The sequence below is a fragment of the Poecilia reticulata genome, chromosome 2, assembly GCF_904066995.2.
Source record: "Poecilia reticulata chromosome 2, P_reticulata-male-v2, whole genome shotgun sequence".
Taxonomy (NCBI): domain Eukaryota; kingdom Metazoa; phylum Chordata; class Actinopteri; order Cyprinodontiformes; family Poeciliidae; genus Poecilia; species Poecilia reticulata.
Genome location: NC_088831.1, coordinates 33,210,584 through 33,229,223, shown reverse-complemented (window position 1 = coordinate 33,229,223; position 18,640 = coordinate 33,210,584). Strand labels below are relative to the sequence as shown.

The window sequence follows — 18,640 nt, the reverse complement described above, 5'->3', positions numbered from 1 at the left end:
TTTCTCTTTTTTATTTTTGGTAGCAACACAAATTTTGATTTTTGTAAAATTATTCAAGATAATTTAATAAACACACTTAAAAAAAATCAAATTATTATACAAGGCATTTACATAATATGCTGCTAAGAAACTCTGTAGGATGAAAATAAAGCTGATTGATTAAATATTAGGACCAAAGTTAAAGAACCAGACAGGGGAGCGAATGAAGAATTGGCAGCAGTAAAGCAAGAATTATTTGCTCATGTTATTAGTCAGGATTTCCCAGCAGTGGCATTGAGCTGAGGCCGGTCCATAAAAACAATCCGCAGGTGTGCTGGGGCTCCCTCCAGTTCCAGTAACGTGATGTTGTTGGGCAGACTGGTGCTGAGCAGGGGCCCGGGGACGTACAGAGTCTGCTGGGGGCCCCTCCCTGGCCAGTATCGTCCCAAATTCACCCCATTAATCCAAACCTGGCCCTGATTAGAAACAAGCACTTCACTTATTATTCTCACAAAAACAGCCTATAAAAACACTTATTAAGCCCTGGTAGAGATGCATAAAAAGCCTTAAAATAAATGTATTTTTTAAAATTGCAGTAGCATTATCTCGCACTGAAAAAATAAAATCCAACCAATGATCTGACTGTATTTAGTAGAGAAATAATCTTACGTTAAATACTTTATTTTTCCAAAAATCCCTGTGCCCTTGTATGTTTGATGCTTTGTTCAGCTGTGTTTTGGGAAAAGGACAGCTATGGATGAAGGTTTGTGGTTGGTAAAGTTTTAGGTGGTTGTTGGACTAAAAGGCCCAAAAAATGTTCAGTTTTTCTTTATTTAAAATGTTGTGGTATACAAGCATTTTTATTGAGTCAGATAAAAAGTAGTGCAATGGCAACATAATCAGCACCAAAGGGAAATATCTCCAAACTTTCAGCGACAAGGCTATTTTAAGGCTTTATACACGTCTGTACCAGAGGAGCCAATGATGAATTACCTTTGTCCATTCAATGAGCTTGAGAAAAGTATCCCATGCTAGTCCGTTAGGTTGTAAGGTCCCCGTGTAAAGGGTGGGTCCAGCTGAAGGTTCTCTTCGTGGGGACGTGAAGGACGTCCGACTGTTTGAATGAGGCCATCCTCTTGAAATGGCTCCATCAATGTCCAATGGGTAGATCTTCCAGTCCGTCAGTACATCTTTACCTAAGATCAAGTTGCTCACCAGGCCCTAAAACACAGAAATACTGTTGGCAAGAGATCCATAGTTTCTGTGTGTATAGTTTGACTGACGTTGGTCATATTTAATGTTGCCTTGCCTTATAATCGTTGATCTTGCTGCCAAAGTTAACTCTGCCCATGTTTTCAACTAGAATATCCAACATGTCCCCCTGTTTTCCTGTAACGTTCATCACGAGTGCAGTATCTCTCTGCAACAATCCCTGGAAAACCTGTTTGAACACATTCACATTAGCTTCCAAAAGGACAACACTATACTTAGATTTATAATGTTGATCTGTATTTTCCCCACTGACCTGGAAACCTGGAGGGCTAGACAAACAAAAGTTCACAGAAAGCTCTTACCCCATTGACTGACACATAAGCGCGGTCATGAACCCCATTCAGAGGCGATATAAGTGGCGTGGGCTCTGTGAGGTCGTGGGGCAGCGTGGTCCGGTACAGCATGTACCCATAGTACTGGACACAATGGACATGACAGGTTGCAGACACAACAGTCTAGAAGTTTTCTCTATTTCAAGAGGTCTACTGTCTCTATGCTGCTAGCCTTTTCTCTGTTGTTGACTTCAGAGCAGCACCGTACCTGTTTCATCTCTTCAAACGTCAGAGGATACTTGGATTGGACCGGCCCAAGAGGAGAAATTGTATCTAGCAAACTGCTAATGTTTCCAATCTGTAAAAATAGATCATGAGTGACTCAAACTGTTTAAAATGTGTTTTGGCCAAAACCTTGATTAAATTTTACTACCTTTTCCAGCGTAACAAAGCCATAGGCAAACTTAGGAGTTGCTGGCGGCATGGGACCGGCGGGGATGTCTCTAAACTAATGATAAACAATGATTTGTTACTTTCTCCAAAATTAATCGGGACATCTCAACAAATCAGAATATCACTCAAAAGCTAGTTTATTCAAGTAATTCAGTTCAAAAACTAATACTCAAAGAGTGCTATACAGTAAGAGTTTATTTCTACTCATTTTGATGATGGCTTAAAGCGAAAATTCAGCTTTTCATACATAGATTAGAATATTAGACAATTATGTAATCATGGAAAAGCTGCTGACTTTACATTTTTACAGTAGACCGTTATTGACAACCTCTACTTGTAGGGTAAGTCTCAAAAGATCGCTGCTAAAGACACGTTCTATACACACAGCAATATAATTATGCATATAAATGGAAAAGCTGTGTGGAAGAAAAAAACTAATGTTGAGAAAGTTTTGTGAAGCACAGCTTGTTAAATAATGATGCAGTATTTCATGCAGTATGTCATGTACTCGAGTACATGGGCATACTTTACCAAGACGCTGTATTAAAAATATATTTTTTATTGGCATAATGTAACATTCAAAATGCTGACAGTGAATGTTTTCATTAAGTTATCTTCAGGGTCAGTTAACGACTGAAATGTATTAGTGTGCAACTAACTAAATAAGAGTTTCACATTTTGAGATAAAATAAACTCTTTGATTATCTAATTTATTGAGAATTACTTGTAACTTGTTTGGTTATTCCATCACTGTCACCTGCTTTATGACATCTCTGATGGCCAACAGCTTCTCTGTGGGGTCTCCTGCCTCAGTCAGCGGAGCGTCGTAATCGTAGCTCGTCACCACGGAGCGGAACCTGCTGTCATGATCAGCACCTTTACAAGAAGAGCGAGCCTTTACAGGAGATCGCCACACTAATGTTAAAAACCATGAAAAAGGTGTTTACCATTCCAGTAGCCAAAGTTAGTCCCGCCTTCAAACATGTACCTGAGAGGAAAGACGGGTAGAGAACATGAGTTCTGAGAAAGGTATCATTAGTAAAAGCTGTGAGGTTCTGTCTCTATCTTCGTACCAATCTTAACTCAGGTTGGTGGAAGATGAGCAGCATTCAGGCATTAAAAACTTCCTCAGGGGACATAAAAAATTGTTCAAGGAATAAATTTTACTCAGCTTCTTGGCATTTCAGTAAACTTTAAAAAAAAATCCTCAGGGGTATTTTAGTATCCAATTTTAGTATTGAATAGTAAATGATCAATTTGGGGATAAAGCAGCCTTTTAGTCTGTGACTTACTTTCACATACCATTGATCTACTTTTTAGGTCTAAAATATTTATCCTCCACTGGTCACCTTCAAGACCTGGTATAAAGACTGGATAGAAAATAAGTAGGAAAGTAGCAAAATACAAATGTTTTAATACCCACAAAAAGCCTGGAGAAGTGTTGATTAATGACACTTGGATAACAAGAAAGTTTTAGTAGTTGGAAGCAAAGGAGATAGTCACTGGGAATAGTCCAACAATACTTTATCACATCCAGATATGTGCCTCTAGCTGAAAACGAGCTTTTCTCATTATTTTCTAAAACTCTATGCCCTGAAGAATGTAAATCAAATACCTAAAAGTACATAATTGGCCTGGGCTCTCTACTAGAAGACACATACAGTATAATCACTTTCAATGCCTCGGTCTGCTGACTAATCAAATATGTGTAGAGGGAAGGAAAGCTGGAATCCTGGGAGTTCAAGGAGACATACATGTTGACGCTGGCCCCCATGGTTAGCATTTCTTCAAGCACTCTGCTGACCTTCTGAGCTCCAACCATGGCATGCTGATCTCCCCAGTGGTCCAACCAGCCTGTGTAGAACTCTGAGTTCACCTGCAAGACATCTAAACAGGTTACATCCATAAAACATCACCAGGTCAGAAGATGATGATGGACGGACTGGTGTGCAACAAACCAGGGGTCCTTGAGGCTCGAATCTTCTCTGGCGCTTGAAGGCTACAGTTATGTTGGTGTCTGAGGGAAATCAGGTAAACAATGAATGACGCGACTTATCTGCATGAAGCTGCGTTTTCCGTTACACAGTCACATACCACCAACCTGTGCCAAAGTCCACCGTGGCATACAAGCCATCCAATGACCCACATGTCATCTCCTTGTCTGTGTTTCCATCGGTGGTGAAGAGAACGACTTCCTCGCCCAGAAAGAAGCGGAACAGCGTCCGCAGGTGACGCATGTAGTTGTAGTCACAGGCGAAGTAGCTTCCATATTCGTTCTCAACCTGCCATTGAAGTTGATTCATTATTACCTGCAATTACGTGCTAGAGATTATCGGTATTTACCCGAGTCATTTTACCTGGACAGTGATGATGTTGCCGCCGTTGATGTAGAGCCATGGTTTAATTTTGGGGAGGAGGACAGCAAGCCAACTGCTGACTGCCTCTAAGTAATCTGGTACAGGAGAAGGCATATTAATTGTGCATAAATATATTCGTGAAAACAGCATATTGGTATATTGGTGTCTGATTACCTGCATCTGCTGAGCGAAGTATGATGTTTGGTTTCTGAAGAAGCCATGCTGGTAATCCACCCTGGAACACAGGTTTAGTAAAGACATTTAGTTTTTGGAAAATTATTTGTCGATCACAGATCAGATCAAGGTCTTCACCTGAAGTCAGTGGCGTTCCTCGGGGATCTGTTGTAAACTCTTTTCTCTTTATTCTTTATTCTCTATATCCTGAGTGTGGTCTCGTTTTTAAGAAACACATTTTCATATATGTACTGATAACATGTACTACAAAATCTAATTCCACTCTCCCATCTTGCTCACACATGTGGTGTCTATGTGAAAATAAATCAAGGTGATCTGGTAACACATTTGTTTTTGGATCAGCCTGTTAACTATTCTCTTAACCCCTCTTCCCAAGAACTTAGATGTCTTTTTTGATAGCACTTATAATTTGAAAAGCAGGTCAGTCCAGTTTGCATACTTCCATGTTGCAGTTAACAATGCTTCTATTCTTGTGAATGCTCTGACTGCTTTTCTGATTGGCTGCTGCTAAACTTTCCTCTTTGGTTTTCAACTTCTGCATAGACTTCACCTGATACAACTATTTTGATCTCTTTTATTTTTTATGTTATATTGACTTTCCACACTTTCTTACTGTTTATTACCAACTTTAAATCTAATCTTTTTTTTTCAGTCTCTACTCCTGAGTGCAATAGAGAATCTGTGACATTATGGACATTTTTTTGCACAGTTTTGTTTTTCTTTTTGTGAAAAAAATACTCTCAAATTAAAGACTGGTGTACTCAAACGTTAATGCAAAATTTCTCTGAATGTAATTGAATGATAACACCAGAAGGACATAGATTTATGCCTATTTGTTTGGAAAACATCTTTGAGATTACAGTTTTTATAAATGTTACATCTTAGATGTATTTAAATTGGCTGGATGTACAAAATAGATTAAAATAGGAGTCTGTCACAGTAATAAAGTTTGACTTTGTACATTTGTTTTTTTTACATTAATGACATCTTCTATCATCCAGTGTGTCACTGTACTGTGACACATGTTGCAGGTTATTTTTGTTCTTCCTTTTGTGTTCTTTTTTTTAACAGGCTCTTGGAGTGAAAGACATACATTTACAGTTTTGATATGGTTTGTTGGTTGGAACAATAACTTGACAGAAGGATTGTCTTGTTTTTCTTTGATATTGTCACTTTCACAATGCTGCTTTAAATGTTTGTTACACTGTATTATCTGTATAATTTAGGTCTTGTTGTGCAATTTAGTTGCTCCCTTTTTAGCCTGTGATGTCAAAAACTAAATATACTACATGACCAAAGTTACTTAAATTACCATTTCCCATTCTGCACAGATGTACGGTCCTGGACGCAGAATGACCAGGAGGCCTGTCTGGTTGGCCAGATTCAGAAAATGCACCAAATCTCTGTCTCCTGTGAAGTTGTGGACTCCCTGAACTGGTTCATGGAAGTTCCAGGGGACATATCTGAGAACACAAGGCGGGAATTAACAGTTTATATATATATATATATATATATATATATATATATATATATATATTAGAGATGTGCCAATCAGGTTTTTTCCTGCCGACACCGATCACCCATGAGGGCCGATCACCGATACCGATCACATAATTATTTTAATTTTTTTTTTATCATAAACACTACCAGTTACATTATGTGGAAAAAGGAACCATGAATTCACCTTAATTTAGACAAAAACTTGTTTTTAATAACTTTTTCCAAGAAGAAAACTAAACAAAACAGGCATTCTGCAAATTGTACTATAGATAATACTATCTTTAACAGACTGATAACATATGAAGGCTCTGAATAGGCTAAATAATGCAAAGAGCCAAAATAAAACCTCTCAACATTGCCAAAAAAATTCAAGTATAAAACTTAGCATTCAAAGGCAAATGCAGGTTCCATTACAATAAACAATCCAGAGTTACTGAATAAAAACTTCCTGATAGCATGGCGGCTAGCTGATTACTGCTAGTTCTGATTGGCTGTTTCTGACTGAGCGGAGTAATTATGCAGAACTCAATTATTTTTTTAGAGATTATGTGTCTCATGTTAGGACAGCGAAAGTTTTAATAGTATGTAAAATGTATTTTTTTAGGTTAGATGCTGCAGCTTTAAGCAGAGGTTCGGTGTGAGAGTCACTAGCAGGTGGAGCAGAAGTGGCGCTCCCAGACGGAGCGCCATGCGCTACCTGTAACCAGCGCATAGCAGCGGTTCAACAGCGAGAGCAGAACCAGCATCTTACATCGCAGCTTGAAGACTTAAAAATAATTTTGCGGGTTATTTGTTTAGCTTTCTGACCGTCATGCTAATCCCGGTGAGTGTTTGTAGCTGCGCGCTGCTTTACCTGCTATTTGATCCTCCATATGTCTTTTTTACTGCAGTGAGCCTTGATGTAGCCAAACTCCGTCAAGTATGGCATTGTTTTTATGCCATATTAGATTCGTTATGTTAATGCATTTTGACCTGCTTCAATTTTCCGCTGCAACGCGCAAACTTCCCCATTCACTCAGTGCGTTATAGTTCAACATCGCTTAGGATTTGTTGCTGCGCGTTTGCGCAGTGTGAAGGAAAGAGGAGACCAGCTGCACAGGCAGGCTGCGAAAAGAGATGCAGGTGATCGGTATCGGCAACAAGAGCCAATGATCGCCGATCACCGATCATGCACTTTTTCACGAAAATCGGCCCGATTATGATCGGTGACCGATCGATCGGCACGCCTCTAATATATATATATATATATATATATATATATATATATATATATATATATATATATATATATATATATATATATATATATATATATATATATATATATAGTGTTTTGCAGGAGTATTCATGTCCCCAGGACTTTTAAACTCTTGTTAGGGCAACAAATCTTCATGTATTTTATTGGAATCCTATGTGACAGACCAACATGATGTATAACCATGGTAATACACCATGTGTAGTAACTTCCATGTTATTACACATGGATGTTACTACACTTCCATGTGTAGTAACATCCATTACTACACATGGAAGTAAGGTGTGTGTGTGTGTGTGTGTGTGTATATATATATATATATATATATATATATATATATATATATATATATATATATATATATATATGTATATATAATTAAAGTTTAAATAATAAATAATTGTTTTATTTGTGCCATGTGAAAACCTCACCTTTAAGGACATATGGCAGCAAAAGAAGTAATAAAAAGAATTGTTTGCAGTTTTGTAAGGAACTGAATACATCACAATACCATGAACCATCCCTACAGTGAAGCATGGTGATTACATTATGATGCTGTGGAGAGGATTTTCTTTATTTTAATACAAAACAAAAACACCATGTATCCTTTTCATTTCGTCACAATTATGCCCCGTTTATGTTGGTCTGTCAATATTCCAATAAAATATATTGAAGTTAGTGGCTGGAACTGGACAAGATATGGAAAAGATCAAAGAGTATGCAAAGCAACCTGTGTTTATAGCATTAAGTTGGATGTGTTCTGCTCACACTTGGACGGCATTGAGTCCAGTCATGTACATCTTCACCAGGCGGTCCTTCCAGTAATACTGTGGGATTCTGGAGTAGTGGATGCTACCTGAGATGTACTGAAAAGGCTTTCCATCTTTCAGGAAGCAGTGGTTCTTGTAGTCTATAGAAAATGATCTCGTTCCAGTGACCTGCGAGAAGAACCAATGGCATGCAAAGTGATGGGAAGTTCTGCATACTGACACATCTGGTTGTCATTTTCATAATTTAAACAAGGAAGCATAAAGGCGTTGATCACTGCTGTTAAGTCTCTGCTAGTAGGTAAAAACCCGATTGCAGTCAAAGAGCTTAACATGAAGTTTATCTAAACTGTTCTAGAAAAAAAAAAACACCCAGAGGAACGTAAGAAGGTATGTTAGTTTCCTTCTTACCAAACTTCCAGAAAGAGTTGAAAGCGCCATGCAAACTGCAAAGAGGAAAGAAGCAGCAGCCATGTCCGCTGCCTCCTTGGATCAGCTGTACCTAAAACACAGACATCACTCCATTTATCGCCCTCTTTTCACAGAATCGATGTTCTGCGTTTCTCCTGCACGAATGCTTAATGAGGAAGCAACATTTTAGTTAATATCCAGCCCAACCAGCCCGCTTCTCAACCAGCGTCATGTGATGTTTATCTTCTCTCGCAGCAAGGTCCTAGAGCCCGTTATTTAGCCCCAATTAAACCACGTCATTGTGAAGTGGCTGGAAAGAAATGCACGGCATTTTTTTTTTTTTTTTTACACTTTTCTATTCAGTCAATATTTTGTGGGGTAATTTTTCACTGTATTTTAGGTTTCGCGTCTTTATCAGCTTTGCACATGTCATTAGCAACTAGCTGCGAATCTGTTGTGCTGTAATTCATTCAAAAATTGGGTAGTCAGACCGACAAAAACATATGTGTGAATTTTGGTATTTTAAATGATAAACTATAAGAATAAGTAACATTTCCCAGTCTATTCAAAAATAAATAGGATGATACAGTAAATCTACTCCCACACCTCTTTTTTTTTCTTTTATAAAATATTAATTACTCAAGTAAATATTACAGAGTAAATGTAGTTTACTACCCACCTCTGCCCCTTTGATAACCATAAACAACAACAAACAAACAACAACAAAAAAAACTCCCTCAAGTTATTGTTTTTAATCCTATTAGAATAACCCTATATAAATTATTATGAATCCTGTTATCTGTGACCTGTCCAGTGCATTTATTGGTCTAATGTTGTTTGCTTACAAACCTTAAACCTGCCTTCACAGAACAGCTGCATTTATTAAATTAAATCAAACATAGGTGGAATCTTCCCACCAATTATGTGACTTAATTGGTTCTATTTTCTATATTTTATTTAGGAGTATCAGAGTGAAGGATACTGACATAAAAAAAAGGGTCACCAGATATTTGAGACTTTTATTAGTAAAAAATATTAAACTGTCTTTTTCTTCTCCTTCAACTAAAACCCTAAAAAATATAAGGAAATGTGTTGTTCTATCTTAAACAGACGTTTAAAGCTAAATAAGTTAAATGTGTGGATGGACAGAACCCTCAGTCGGTGTATGACTGCTCTCCCACCCTGCTGTCATGTTATGCAGCATGTAGGTTGTGGACAATTGCCTTTATGTTCAGCATGGTAAAATGACAAAGCAGCCAGTTCAGGAACAGCTTGCTTTATTTTAGCTTCAGGGGCAGTTTTTGTTTCGTCCTGAACGTCCTTTTAAGGGTTTTTGAATGACTGTCACTTAGCAAAAGATTTCTTTTTTTAGCTTTTGTGTTCATTAATATATGTAAATGTGCATAAGAAAGCATACACTGCTGTGCTGATATTTAATGAAGTATCACCAACCAGATTTATTAGGAGCCATCTTGACGCTCTTTGGACAACACTAGATGGCGCCTTAATACCTTAATTTGGCAATCTGGACGCTCCAAATTGTCCTTTTTTAACGACCATCAGTTGTGTTTGCGCTGTTCTCTTTTTATCCATATTTTTTTTATTCAAATATGGTGTCTGATCTGAATAAAATAAATCCAACTTGCTTTTCAGACTCATGATCTCACCATTGTGGTTACAAAGAGTGGGAGTAAATTGGCCACTGTGCTAATGTGCAACAAGAACACTTGTTTATCTCAGTGTGATCTGTAATAACAAGGCAGTAATGGCTGCATTACACAAATTCACTGTATTTATACAGATAATAATAGAGGCTTTTACTCTTTCTGTGGCAGTTTCATCATCATCATCATCATCATCAGCATTTTTCTCAGTAACATTTTTAAACTCTAAACTCATTTCCTGTCTCTTCATTCATTACTCTCAGTACTGAAAGAATTCAATTGGTGTGCCCTGTAATGGCTAACGACGAGATCTAGAGTGCAGATAGGACAAATGTTCTGGCTTTGTGGCTCATTAGCCCTCTGTTAGAAGCAGCTTATTGTCCTGTGAATGAGAGGACCAAAGCATGACGCTCTGTAATCTGGTTATTAGCGAGATGGTGCTTGCTGAGAGCTTATGTCTGCATTTGAAGAAGCCCTGATGGATGCTCAAACCACAAAAACACTGAAGATCCTAATGCACTGAGAGTGTTTATCACTTACTGAACCACTGGGGAAGAAGTGGAAGTGGAATGGCTAATAGAGTTGATTAAAAACAAAAGATATATATATTTTCCCAATGTAAACATTGCAGTCCAGTTTTTTTTACTACTACTGCTAGGAGAAGCATAAAAACGCTGACCCGAGGGCTGGGCGTCACCTCCATGAAGTCATTTCCCCAGAGTCTATAATTAGATTGGACCCTCCCCTCTGTGCCACCACCCCCAAAGTGAGGCCCTCTTTGTTGTCTCTGCTGGAAGCAGGTGTATTCACAAATGTTCAGCCCCCACCTCCCATATGTACAGTCCAACTCATTGGGGGCAGTTGTTAGAGGAGACCACCATTTTTGTATGAAAATACCACTTTACATGTCATAATAACAACCAGTGAGCTCTCCTCATATAAAAAAAGGAATATTGTTGTAGTCTAAATTTTCTTAGATTGAAATATTGGTTCAAGTTTCATTTATAATCAGCGAAATTACTGACAACATATTTTTTTCATAGCTTTTTTTTTTTACCTTGAAAAATAGGTAAAAAAGCGATATATATATATTTCTCCTATTTGTTCTCAAATAGGAAAAAAGTAAATAAACCAAAACCACGGAGTCTTTAAAGCAGCACCAAGGTTCTCTGTTCTTTCTAGAAAACTCCTTTGTGGAACTACTCCTTGCTTAAAGCTGCAGGTGTAAATTTTTATTTTAAAAAGTATGTTTTTAAATATTTGTTAAAAGCTATTATTATGTCATGACAGTATAAGTCAAATAATCAGTGAAAACAATTTAGCTCATCTGAACAAAACCTTGTTCTGTTAGAAACAACCAATCAGACCCTGGAGGAGGGTCTTTGCATTGTCGATCATGCTTGTGTATGCTCTGCTCACACTATCCACCTTGCTCCTTGCCACAGTTCAGCTATTTGACCACAACAGGATGTGCCATAAATGCTCAATCTAATTTACATGGCCACCAATGACAGTGGATTTCCTGGAACAGTAAGTTTTTTCTCCATCATTGAGCAAGATGTACACGAGCTTGATTGACAGCGTTAAGATGCTCCTTCTGGTTCTGATAGGTTGTTTCTGACTGAGAGGCACTGAGATGAGGTGGAGGATCTTGCTCTTTTTACAGATTGTCTGTGACAGTAATAACAAATTTGTAAAAAAAAAAACATTTTGTAAAAGTTATATGCTGCAGCATTAAGTAGATATATCAAAATATATCAAAATTGATATATCAATATATATGATAATGATCATATCATTATATGATCAAAATGATATGATCATTTTGATCATATATCAAAATGATCAAGCTAAGAGTATTTGCAGCAAAAAAAATAAACATGTTTTTTAAAAAGTAGTTACAAAAATTAATATTGTGAATTATGTATTTTACCTGCTCAATATTAAACTGCGCATGCACTGCTGAAATGACAATCAAAAAACCATTCTCAGTTTTCTGACAGGAATCACCTGATTTTTATTTAAAAGTCCTGAAAGTCCTGAAACTTTTTTTGAGGTGCCATTAACCATGACAGCTGTGATTTTATTAAGAGTAATTATCTTTTTTTCCATTGGATGTCATATTTCCAACCCAAACACATATACTCAAATTAAAGTTTCACACTTTTTTTTTCTTATTGAGATGATCAGATTGAAATAAAAGATTACTTTGTATTTTTTATTTATTTTAATCACGACAAATTATATGTTTATCTTAGTATTTATTGCTTACCCAGGATGAGACCTGTTCCTACCAATACTAATTTAACAGAACAACAGATGATTATTTTTAAGCATATAAACATAAAAGGTAAAATTCATTGATAAGTGATCATCAGGAAGTTGAGTTACATGCTGAGCAATAGAGCTGGGGAATTCCTTAAAAATCTAGTCCTGAGCTCAGGATACAGCCAGGAATGTACCTTCTCTGTGTTCTCAGGCCCCGAAAGGCCCCTGAGTCACTGCCGGGCTAATACTCTGGAATCTGAGAGGAATCAGCTCTGAGAAACTAAACAATAAACAAAAGAAAAATACCAGACCAATAGCAAAACCTCCTGCTATGTGTGCGGTTTATATGACGTTTACAGATCAGCCATTATTTTATGAGTTTCTTGGAGTAATTAGGCCATAAATACGAACAGATTAGGAATAGAAAGCAATCTCAGTGTGGGAGTTTTAAAAACACAAGACTTTACAAATAAACAGGAAGCAGAGCTTGTAGTGGAGCATGGGAAGAGTGTAAGTTGGCTCTCATTCCTCAGTCTTAAGGAAGGTATGGCATTCCCTCAGGGCGCATGCTTGTCTAAATTGAACTGAGGTTGTATGGGGGATATTATGGAGAAGTTTTTGGCAAAATAATTCCTCCATATTATGGCATATGGTTGGAGATTAATCATAGCACATAAAAATCCCTTTTACTGCCTAAATGAATCATATGATGTCTTTTTTAAAATGTCCTCTTTTATTGCCCAAACAGTGAGAAATTATTATTTTTAATCCTGGTGAACCAAATCAGGTAAACAGCAAGTACTGAAAAATTGATCACGTTCACTGTAATTTTGATGTATTTTCTGATTACATCGGCTAATAATTATCTGACCATTTTAAGGAGTACACATTATGTGTAAATCAGCCCAAAATGGTCAGTTGATGATTAAACATGAAAAAAGTAGAATACATAAAAAATAGACAGCAATGTTCAGGCCAGAAATAAGATACTCTGGCTTTGTGCAGAAACACAATGAACATTTTGCACCTTTCTTCTCAGTTGTTAGATATGACTTGGTTGTTCCTGTTTGGAACCCGCTTTGGGTTCAGAGTTAAGTTCATTCTTCATGGTGTGTATTCAAGAAGGTGCTGAAAATATTTATCTGAGATTTTGCTCCCTATTGACATTTTGTCAGCTGCTACTCCATGATGAAAATCTGCTATCCCACTGCACAACCATACAGAGATCTGGAGGCCATTGGAGGGCACTGTGGTCATAAAGGGATGGATATGGCCAGCAACATTATTCAGAAAGGCAGTGGTGTTCAAGCCTTTCTTCACACCATTACCAACCAGAGGTTAATTGAACTACTGTCTCCTTTGACCTCTGACATCAAAAAGCCATTGCTGTTCACACAACTGCTGCTCAGCAGATTTCTCTCTCTCTCTTTCTTAGATCACTTTCGAGAAACCCAAAAGAGGATGGAGTGCGAAAACCCCAGCAGATCAGCAGTTTTAGCATTACTTAGACCAGCTCATCTGGCGCCATCAACAATTCATGTTCAAATTCAATTAAATAATTTTTCGTCTCCATCTTTGCCTCAAGTAGATGCCTGGATGCTTTATGTCATTAGTAATTGCGATAAAATCAACTCAACAGGCGTACTAGAAAATTAACTCATAAGTTCTCATAAGTTACTCATGAGAACTTATGAGTAAAACCGAAACAAAAACCAAACCACTTTAAGGAGAAAAAAAAAGAAAAAGTTGTCTTAGATTTGTGTGGCTGAGTCCCAAGACTTGATCAATTTGATTTAAAATGTGTCAAATCATCTAAATGCCTATAGAGGGTAGCATTTAGGAAATGTTGCAACAAGACATCAGCCTGCGGTACGGAGTAAACAACCTACAAGATTCTGATTATCAAAGGTCTTATTGCTAATATGTGCATCTTAATGGCGGCAAAAAAGAAGGCAGCAAAAGCCTGTTATTATATAGAGTAATATATAATCTGATAGTTTTCACTCACACAATATTTATGTGCCTTCGTTAGCGATTTGCTATCTCATAACACCAAGAAAGATTCTCGATATAGGTTTGAGTCATGCTTTCTATTGGAGACCAGCTGGCTCTGTCATGTTCCATGTAATTTAATAAACAGTGCAGACAGATTTATCATCGACCGTATTCACACCTTAATGTGTTACTGCCTGCTAGAGTGATCCAATAAATATTGAATCACTTCTGTTAGGGATTGTGTTTATATTTCAGGGTGTCTGCGCTTTTTCCCCCCTCGTCTATCTATGTCGAATTATATGAGATTCAATCAGTTTTAACCTTCTTGCCACCCTTCCCCTGTTTGTTTTGCTCCATGAGTGTGTCCAAGAGTTTAATCCACTGCCCCCCTGCTCCAGGGGGGCCCATCCTGTGAGAAATGAACAAGCAAATGGGACATCACTTTCATTAGTGAAATTAGTCAGCAAAAATCATGACATATGTACTTTTACTTCTGTGCGAATTATTCACTCATGAGTCACTTCAACATTATATATCATCCTCATAATACTATGCATGCAAAATCCACAAACATTTTTATTTGTTCACTATATTATTTAAGCTCACTCTTTGTTGAGGACCTTCTGCAGTCCACGCATCAGTGATGCTCTTATGTAATATTTCATTCAGAACTTATCAATACGTGTTTTTTTTCTGTACGTAAAATGAAAATACTCAAATTTGAGAGTGTTTCCCTTGACCTGAGCCATAAATTATAACAAGTGGCAGCTGCTGTGATGACATAACTCAGTTCGGATCAATAGCATCTACTGTTTAGGCAGCAAATATGGATGGGCTGGGCGGGGGAGGAGGGAGGCTTTATGTAATCAAACAATCTCCAGCCCACCAATATTATGGTTTGGCTGTGCCTGAGGATTTAGGGATACTAAACCACTGACTCTCAGTGAGTCTCATGTCAAAAGGTCAGACTTAACAATTATGCATCATGAGCTATCAAAGGGGGCCGACTTGAATGACTTTGCCTCGGGCTCACTATTATGTGGGTAGGGCCAGAAATAAGGCTGTTGACCCAATGACCTTGGAAGCTGCCTTTAATGAATATTGTATAATGGTGTACAGTCCTCTGAAAACGTACTTTGTCCCTGACAGATTTCTTTTGTTTCAGATTATCAAACAAATGCACATATGAGACAAATGTAAATTGAAACAATATATGAAAGAGTTTTCAATTTATGATTTCTTTTACTGACTGAGAAAAGGCTGTTCAAACCGATCTGGCCTCATGTGAAAATCAAATCGTTTTTCATGTTTAATCATAAACTGACTGCAATTTACCAATTTGTTCGGAAAGCTGAATTCATTAGTCTCAGACATTTCTCAGACATTCAAACTATTTGTGCAAACAATCAAGGGTTCTTAGTTTTAGTCTTTAAACCTTGATGACCAAGCTGATTCTTGACTCTCTTTGTCTTCTCAGGCTGGAAGATTTCTTTCTCTGTCAACTTCTCACAGTTCATATTCATTGATTGGTTTTTATAAAATGCATTCTGGCCAACAATAGAGGATAACTGTAGCAAAAGCAAACATTTTTCTGATAATAGGTCTAAAGGAAGTCTACAGAAAGACTCCTTATCAGTCTTTGCACTTAGCTTACTCTGCACCATGTTTCTCTTAACACATGGGTGACATGTTGCTACTCGGTTAACTTAAAACCCAGGTCTTTCAAAAGACATAAGAGGATATCATTGTCCTTCGCAGGCAAGGATGTAACTTGGTGTTGAAAGTTGGTGGGGACGAAGAGGAGCGGGGGGTTAGGGTGCTGATGCACCCACAGTTTACTGGGAGACCTTTTCTTTTCTAGTGCTAAGAATAATGCAAAAACTTAAATGTGAATGCCAGACAGTCTTATTCAATAAATTAGGACATACATCCTGATCAAGCGTGTCAGATTATCTTTCAAAAATAATCTTTTAGGAGGTATTAAACATGCTACGAAATATATGTTAAAATATATGGAATCTAATGAATCTATATAATATCATTCACTTGGTGATGGAACTGCAAAGGAACATTTCAGTCATATTCTAATTCATGGAATCAGCCTGTATTTGCTGAATGCTTACCTACAGATGAAAACGGTTTCATAATTCAGCAATAATTTTTGTGAAGAATTATCACATAGTTGCCTTTTACTGTCTGATTTTATCAAGAGCTAAAAACATCAACAACGTGAGATTCTGTAACAATCAAAATGTTATTAAACATTTCCAAAGCAGAATAAGTAACTTCTGTGTAAACCAAATGACTCCTCAACAGTGCAAACTTTGTATTTTTCAATTATGTGATTCTGACTCCACAGTTGTCCCTCAGATGGTTGGCAAAACCTTTGTCCTGCTGACTGGCACATAGCAGATGAGATATGATGTGTCTATAATAAAGCAAATATTAAAGACCCAAAACCTTTCTTGGGTCTGGTTGGGGCAGTTGGTGAGTAGAGTGCCCATCAATATTACTGGATTCTATAAAATGCGGCTTAAAGCTGAGATGCTGATGTTTGGATATGTAAAATTCTCTCTTCTAATAAATCTATAGTCGGGTTTCTGTCAGTTCTACAAACAAGAGAGAACAAAGCAAATTTCTCTTTATAATGGCCTATAATTTAATTTTACTTAACAGGAGCCATGATTTAAAATTTAACATACTTTGGCTCTTTATGCTTTATGAAATATTTCATCCTATCCTATTATTGCTCTGAATATTGCCATGTTCTACAAACAAATGATGCAATGTGTCCTGGGGAAAAAAATGTAGAAAAACGAGTGATTGTATTTTTTTTTCTCAGACTGTCAGCTTAAAGTCACACGCAGACTCGTTACCATGGCAACCAATAAAAAACAGCCCCGGGGAGATTAGTTCAAGTGCATCAGGAATTAACACACACAAAAAGCCACACTTCCCCACACAAAGAAGGTCGTAAAAACACCAAACAGAACATTCTGTCCGTTGCAGATTTATGTTTTTGAATTTTCATTTTGCGATTATTAGTCCTTGATTGCCTGAACACTAGCAGTGGTTGATTAGCCATCTTAGCCTACTTTCCACTTTCTTGAATATATTTTTAATTGAAGCTTTTTACTTATCTGTGAAACGTGATCCCTTTGGACCTTGTTATCGTGCTCTCGTGGGGTTGACAATTAATATCAAAACTCTGCGTCCCTTTTTCAGATTCTTTGCTTTATTGTGTCATTTCCCGGACCACCGATATTCCTGACTCAATGCTGGGTTTCAGTCACGTGACCCGGATGACGCGCGAAATTCAGATGAAGGGAATTTCTCCGGTTCAAAACAAAGCAAAGTTGATCACAAGCAGTGGTGGAGAAAGTACTCAAAAAATTTACTTAAGTAAAAGTACAAATACACAGTCAAACATGTACTTAAGTAAAAGTCAAAGTACCACATTAACATTTTACTTAAGTAAAAGTAAAAAAGTCCTGTTTTTTAAAAATACTTAAGTATTAAAAGTAAAAGTACTCGCTGAATGCATTACCTAATCGCTAATATCATTAAGTGTGCCGATCGTATTTAATTTTAATACATCAGAAATGTGCCATTTTAATTAACACTACCACAGATTAAACATGTTCTTATTGTGTTTATTCTCTGTAACAGTTTAGACTTAGATATGTGATTCTATGAATCATAATTTCAGGGATGGAAACATTTTGTCTCCTGTCCTAACATAGCATGAACTTAATTAGTCACATTTATTTAGAAAGAAATCTAACTGAAAGGGGATGTAAAGACGGTGCGGGCAAGGTGGAGGACATGCAACCAAGGAGCCATGTAGCAGAGTTGTAGTCAAGACCACCGAACCCAAGACCAGCGCCCTGCGCTAAATGACACAATAACATTAAGTTTACCTATCAAAATTGGTTTTGAAATTGATCTGAAAGATCCACATTCCCATAAAAACACCTAGATATTAAATACTTAGAGCTGAAATATATTTAACCGGTATCAATTAAAACTCACTTCATTCTGTTTTGCTTTCATCGCTGTGCTACAATCCGCAGAGGTCTCCTGCTATTCCTAGAAAAATAACGCCCTGGGCGGTTGCCCATCTTGCAAATGTCAGAAACCACAACTGAAACATCGCAATTAACGGTAAATAACGTTCAACTATGAACACTGTCCAACGGCGCAACAAGTAACTAAGCAGAATGAGCACCGTGACTGTTTTCATCCTCCCTCC

General features: G+C 37.3%; 1 protein-coding gene across 1 annotated transcript; it reads right to left on the bottom strand.

Moving 5' to 3' along the window:
- Nucleotides 1-9: 9 nt before the first annotated feature.
- On the bottom strand, nucleotides 10-8,719 carry glb1l (galactosidase, beta 1-like). Its single transcript, XM_008403964.3, has 16 exons — nucleotides 8,462-8,719; nucleotides 8,052-8,221; nucleotides 5,841-5,991; nucleotides 4,508-4,568; nucleotides 4,334-4,428; nucleotides 4,078-4,258; nucleotides 3,935-3,993; nucleotides 3,731-3,852; nucleotides 2,924-2,964; nucleotides 2,734-2,852; nucleotides 1,957-2,031; nucleotides 1,792-1,881; nucleotides 1,554-1,667; nucleotides 1,289-1,420; nucleotides 973-1,200; nucleotides 10-455 (listed from the first exon to the last, which is right to left on the bottom strand). Exons 1-16 carry the CDS (start codon nucleotides 8,522-8,524, stop codon nucleotides 252-254), a joined length of 1,905 nt encoding a protein of 634 aa, XP_008402186.1. The 5' UTR covers nucleotides 8,525-8,719; the 3' UTR covers nucleotides 10-251.
- Nucleotides 8,720-18,640: the final 9,921 nt, after the last annotated feature.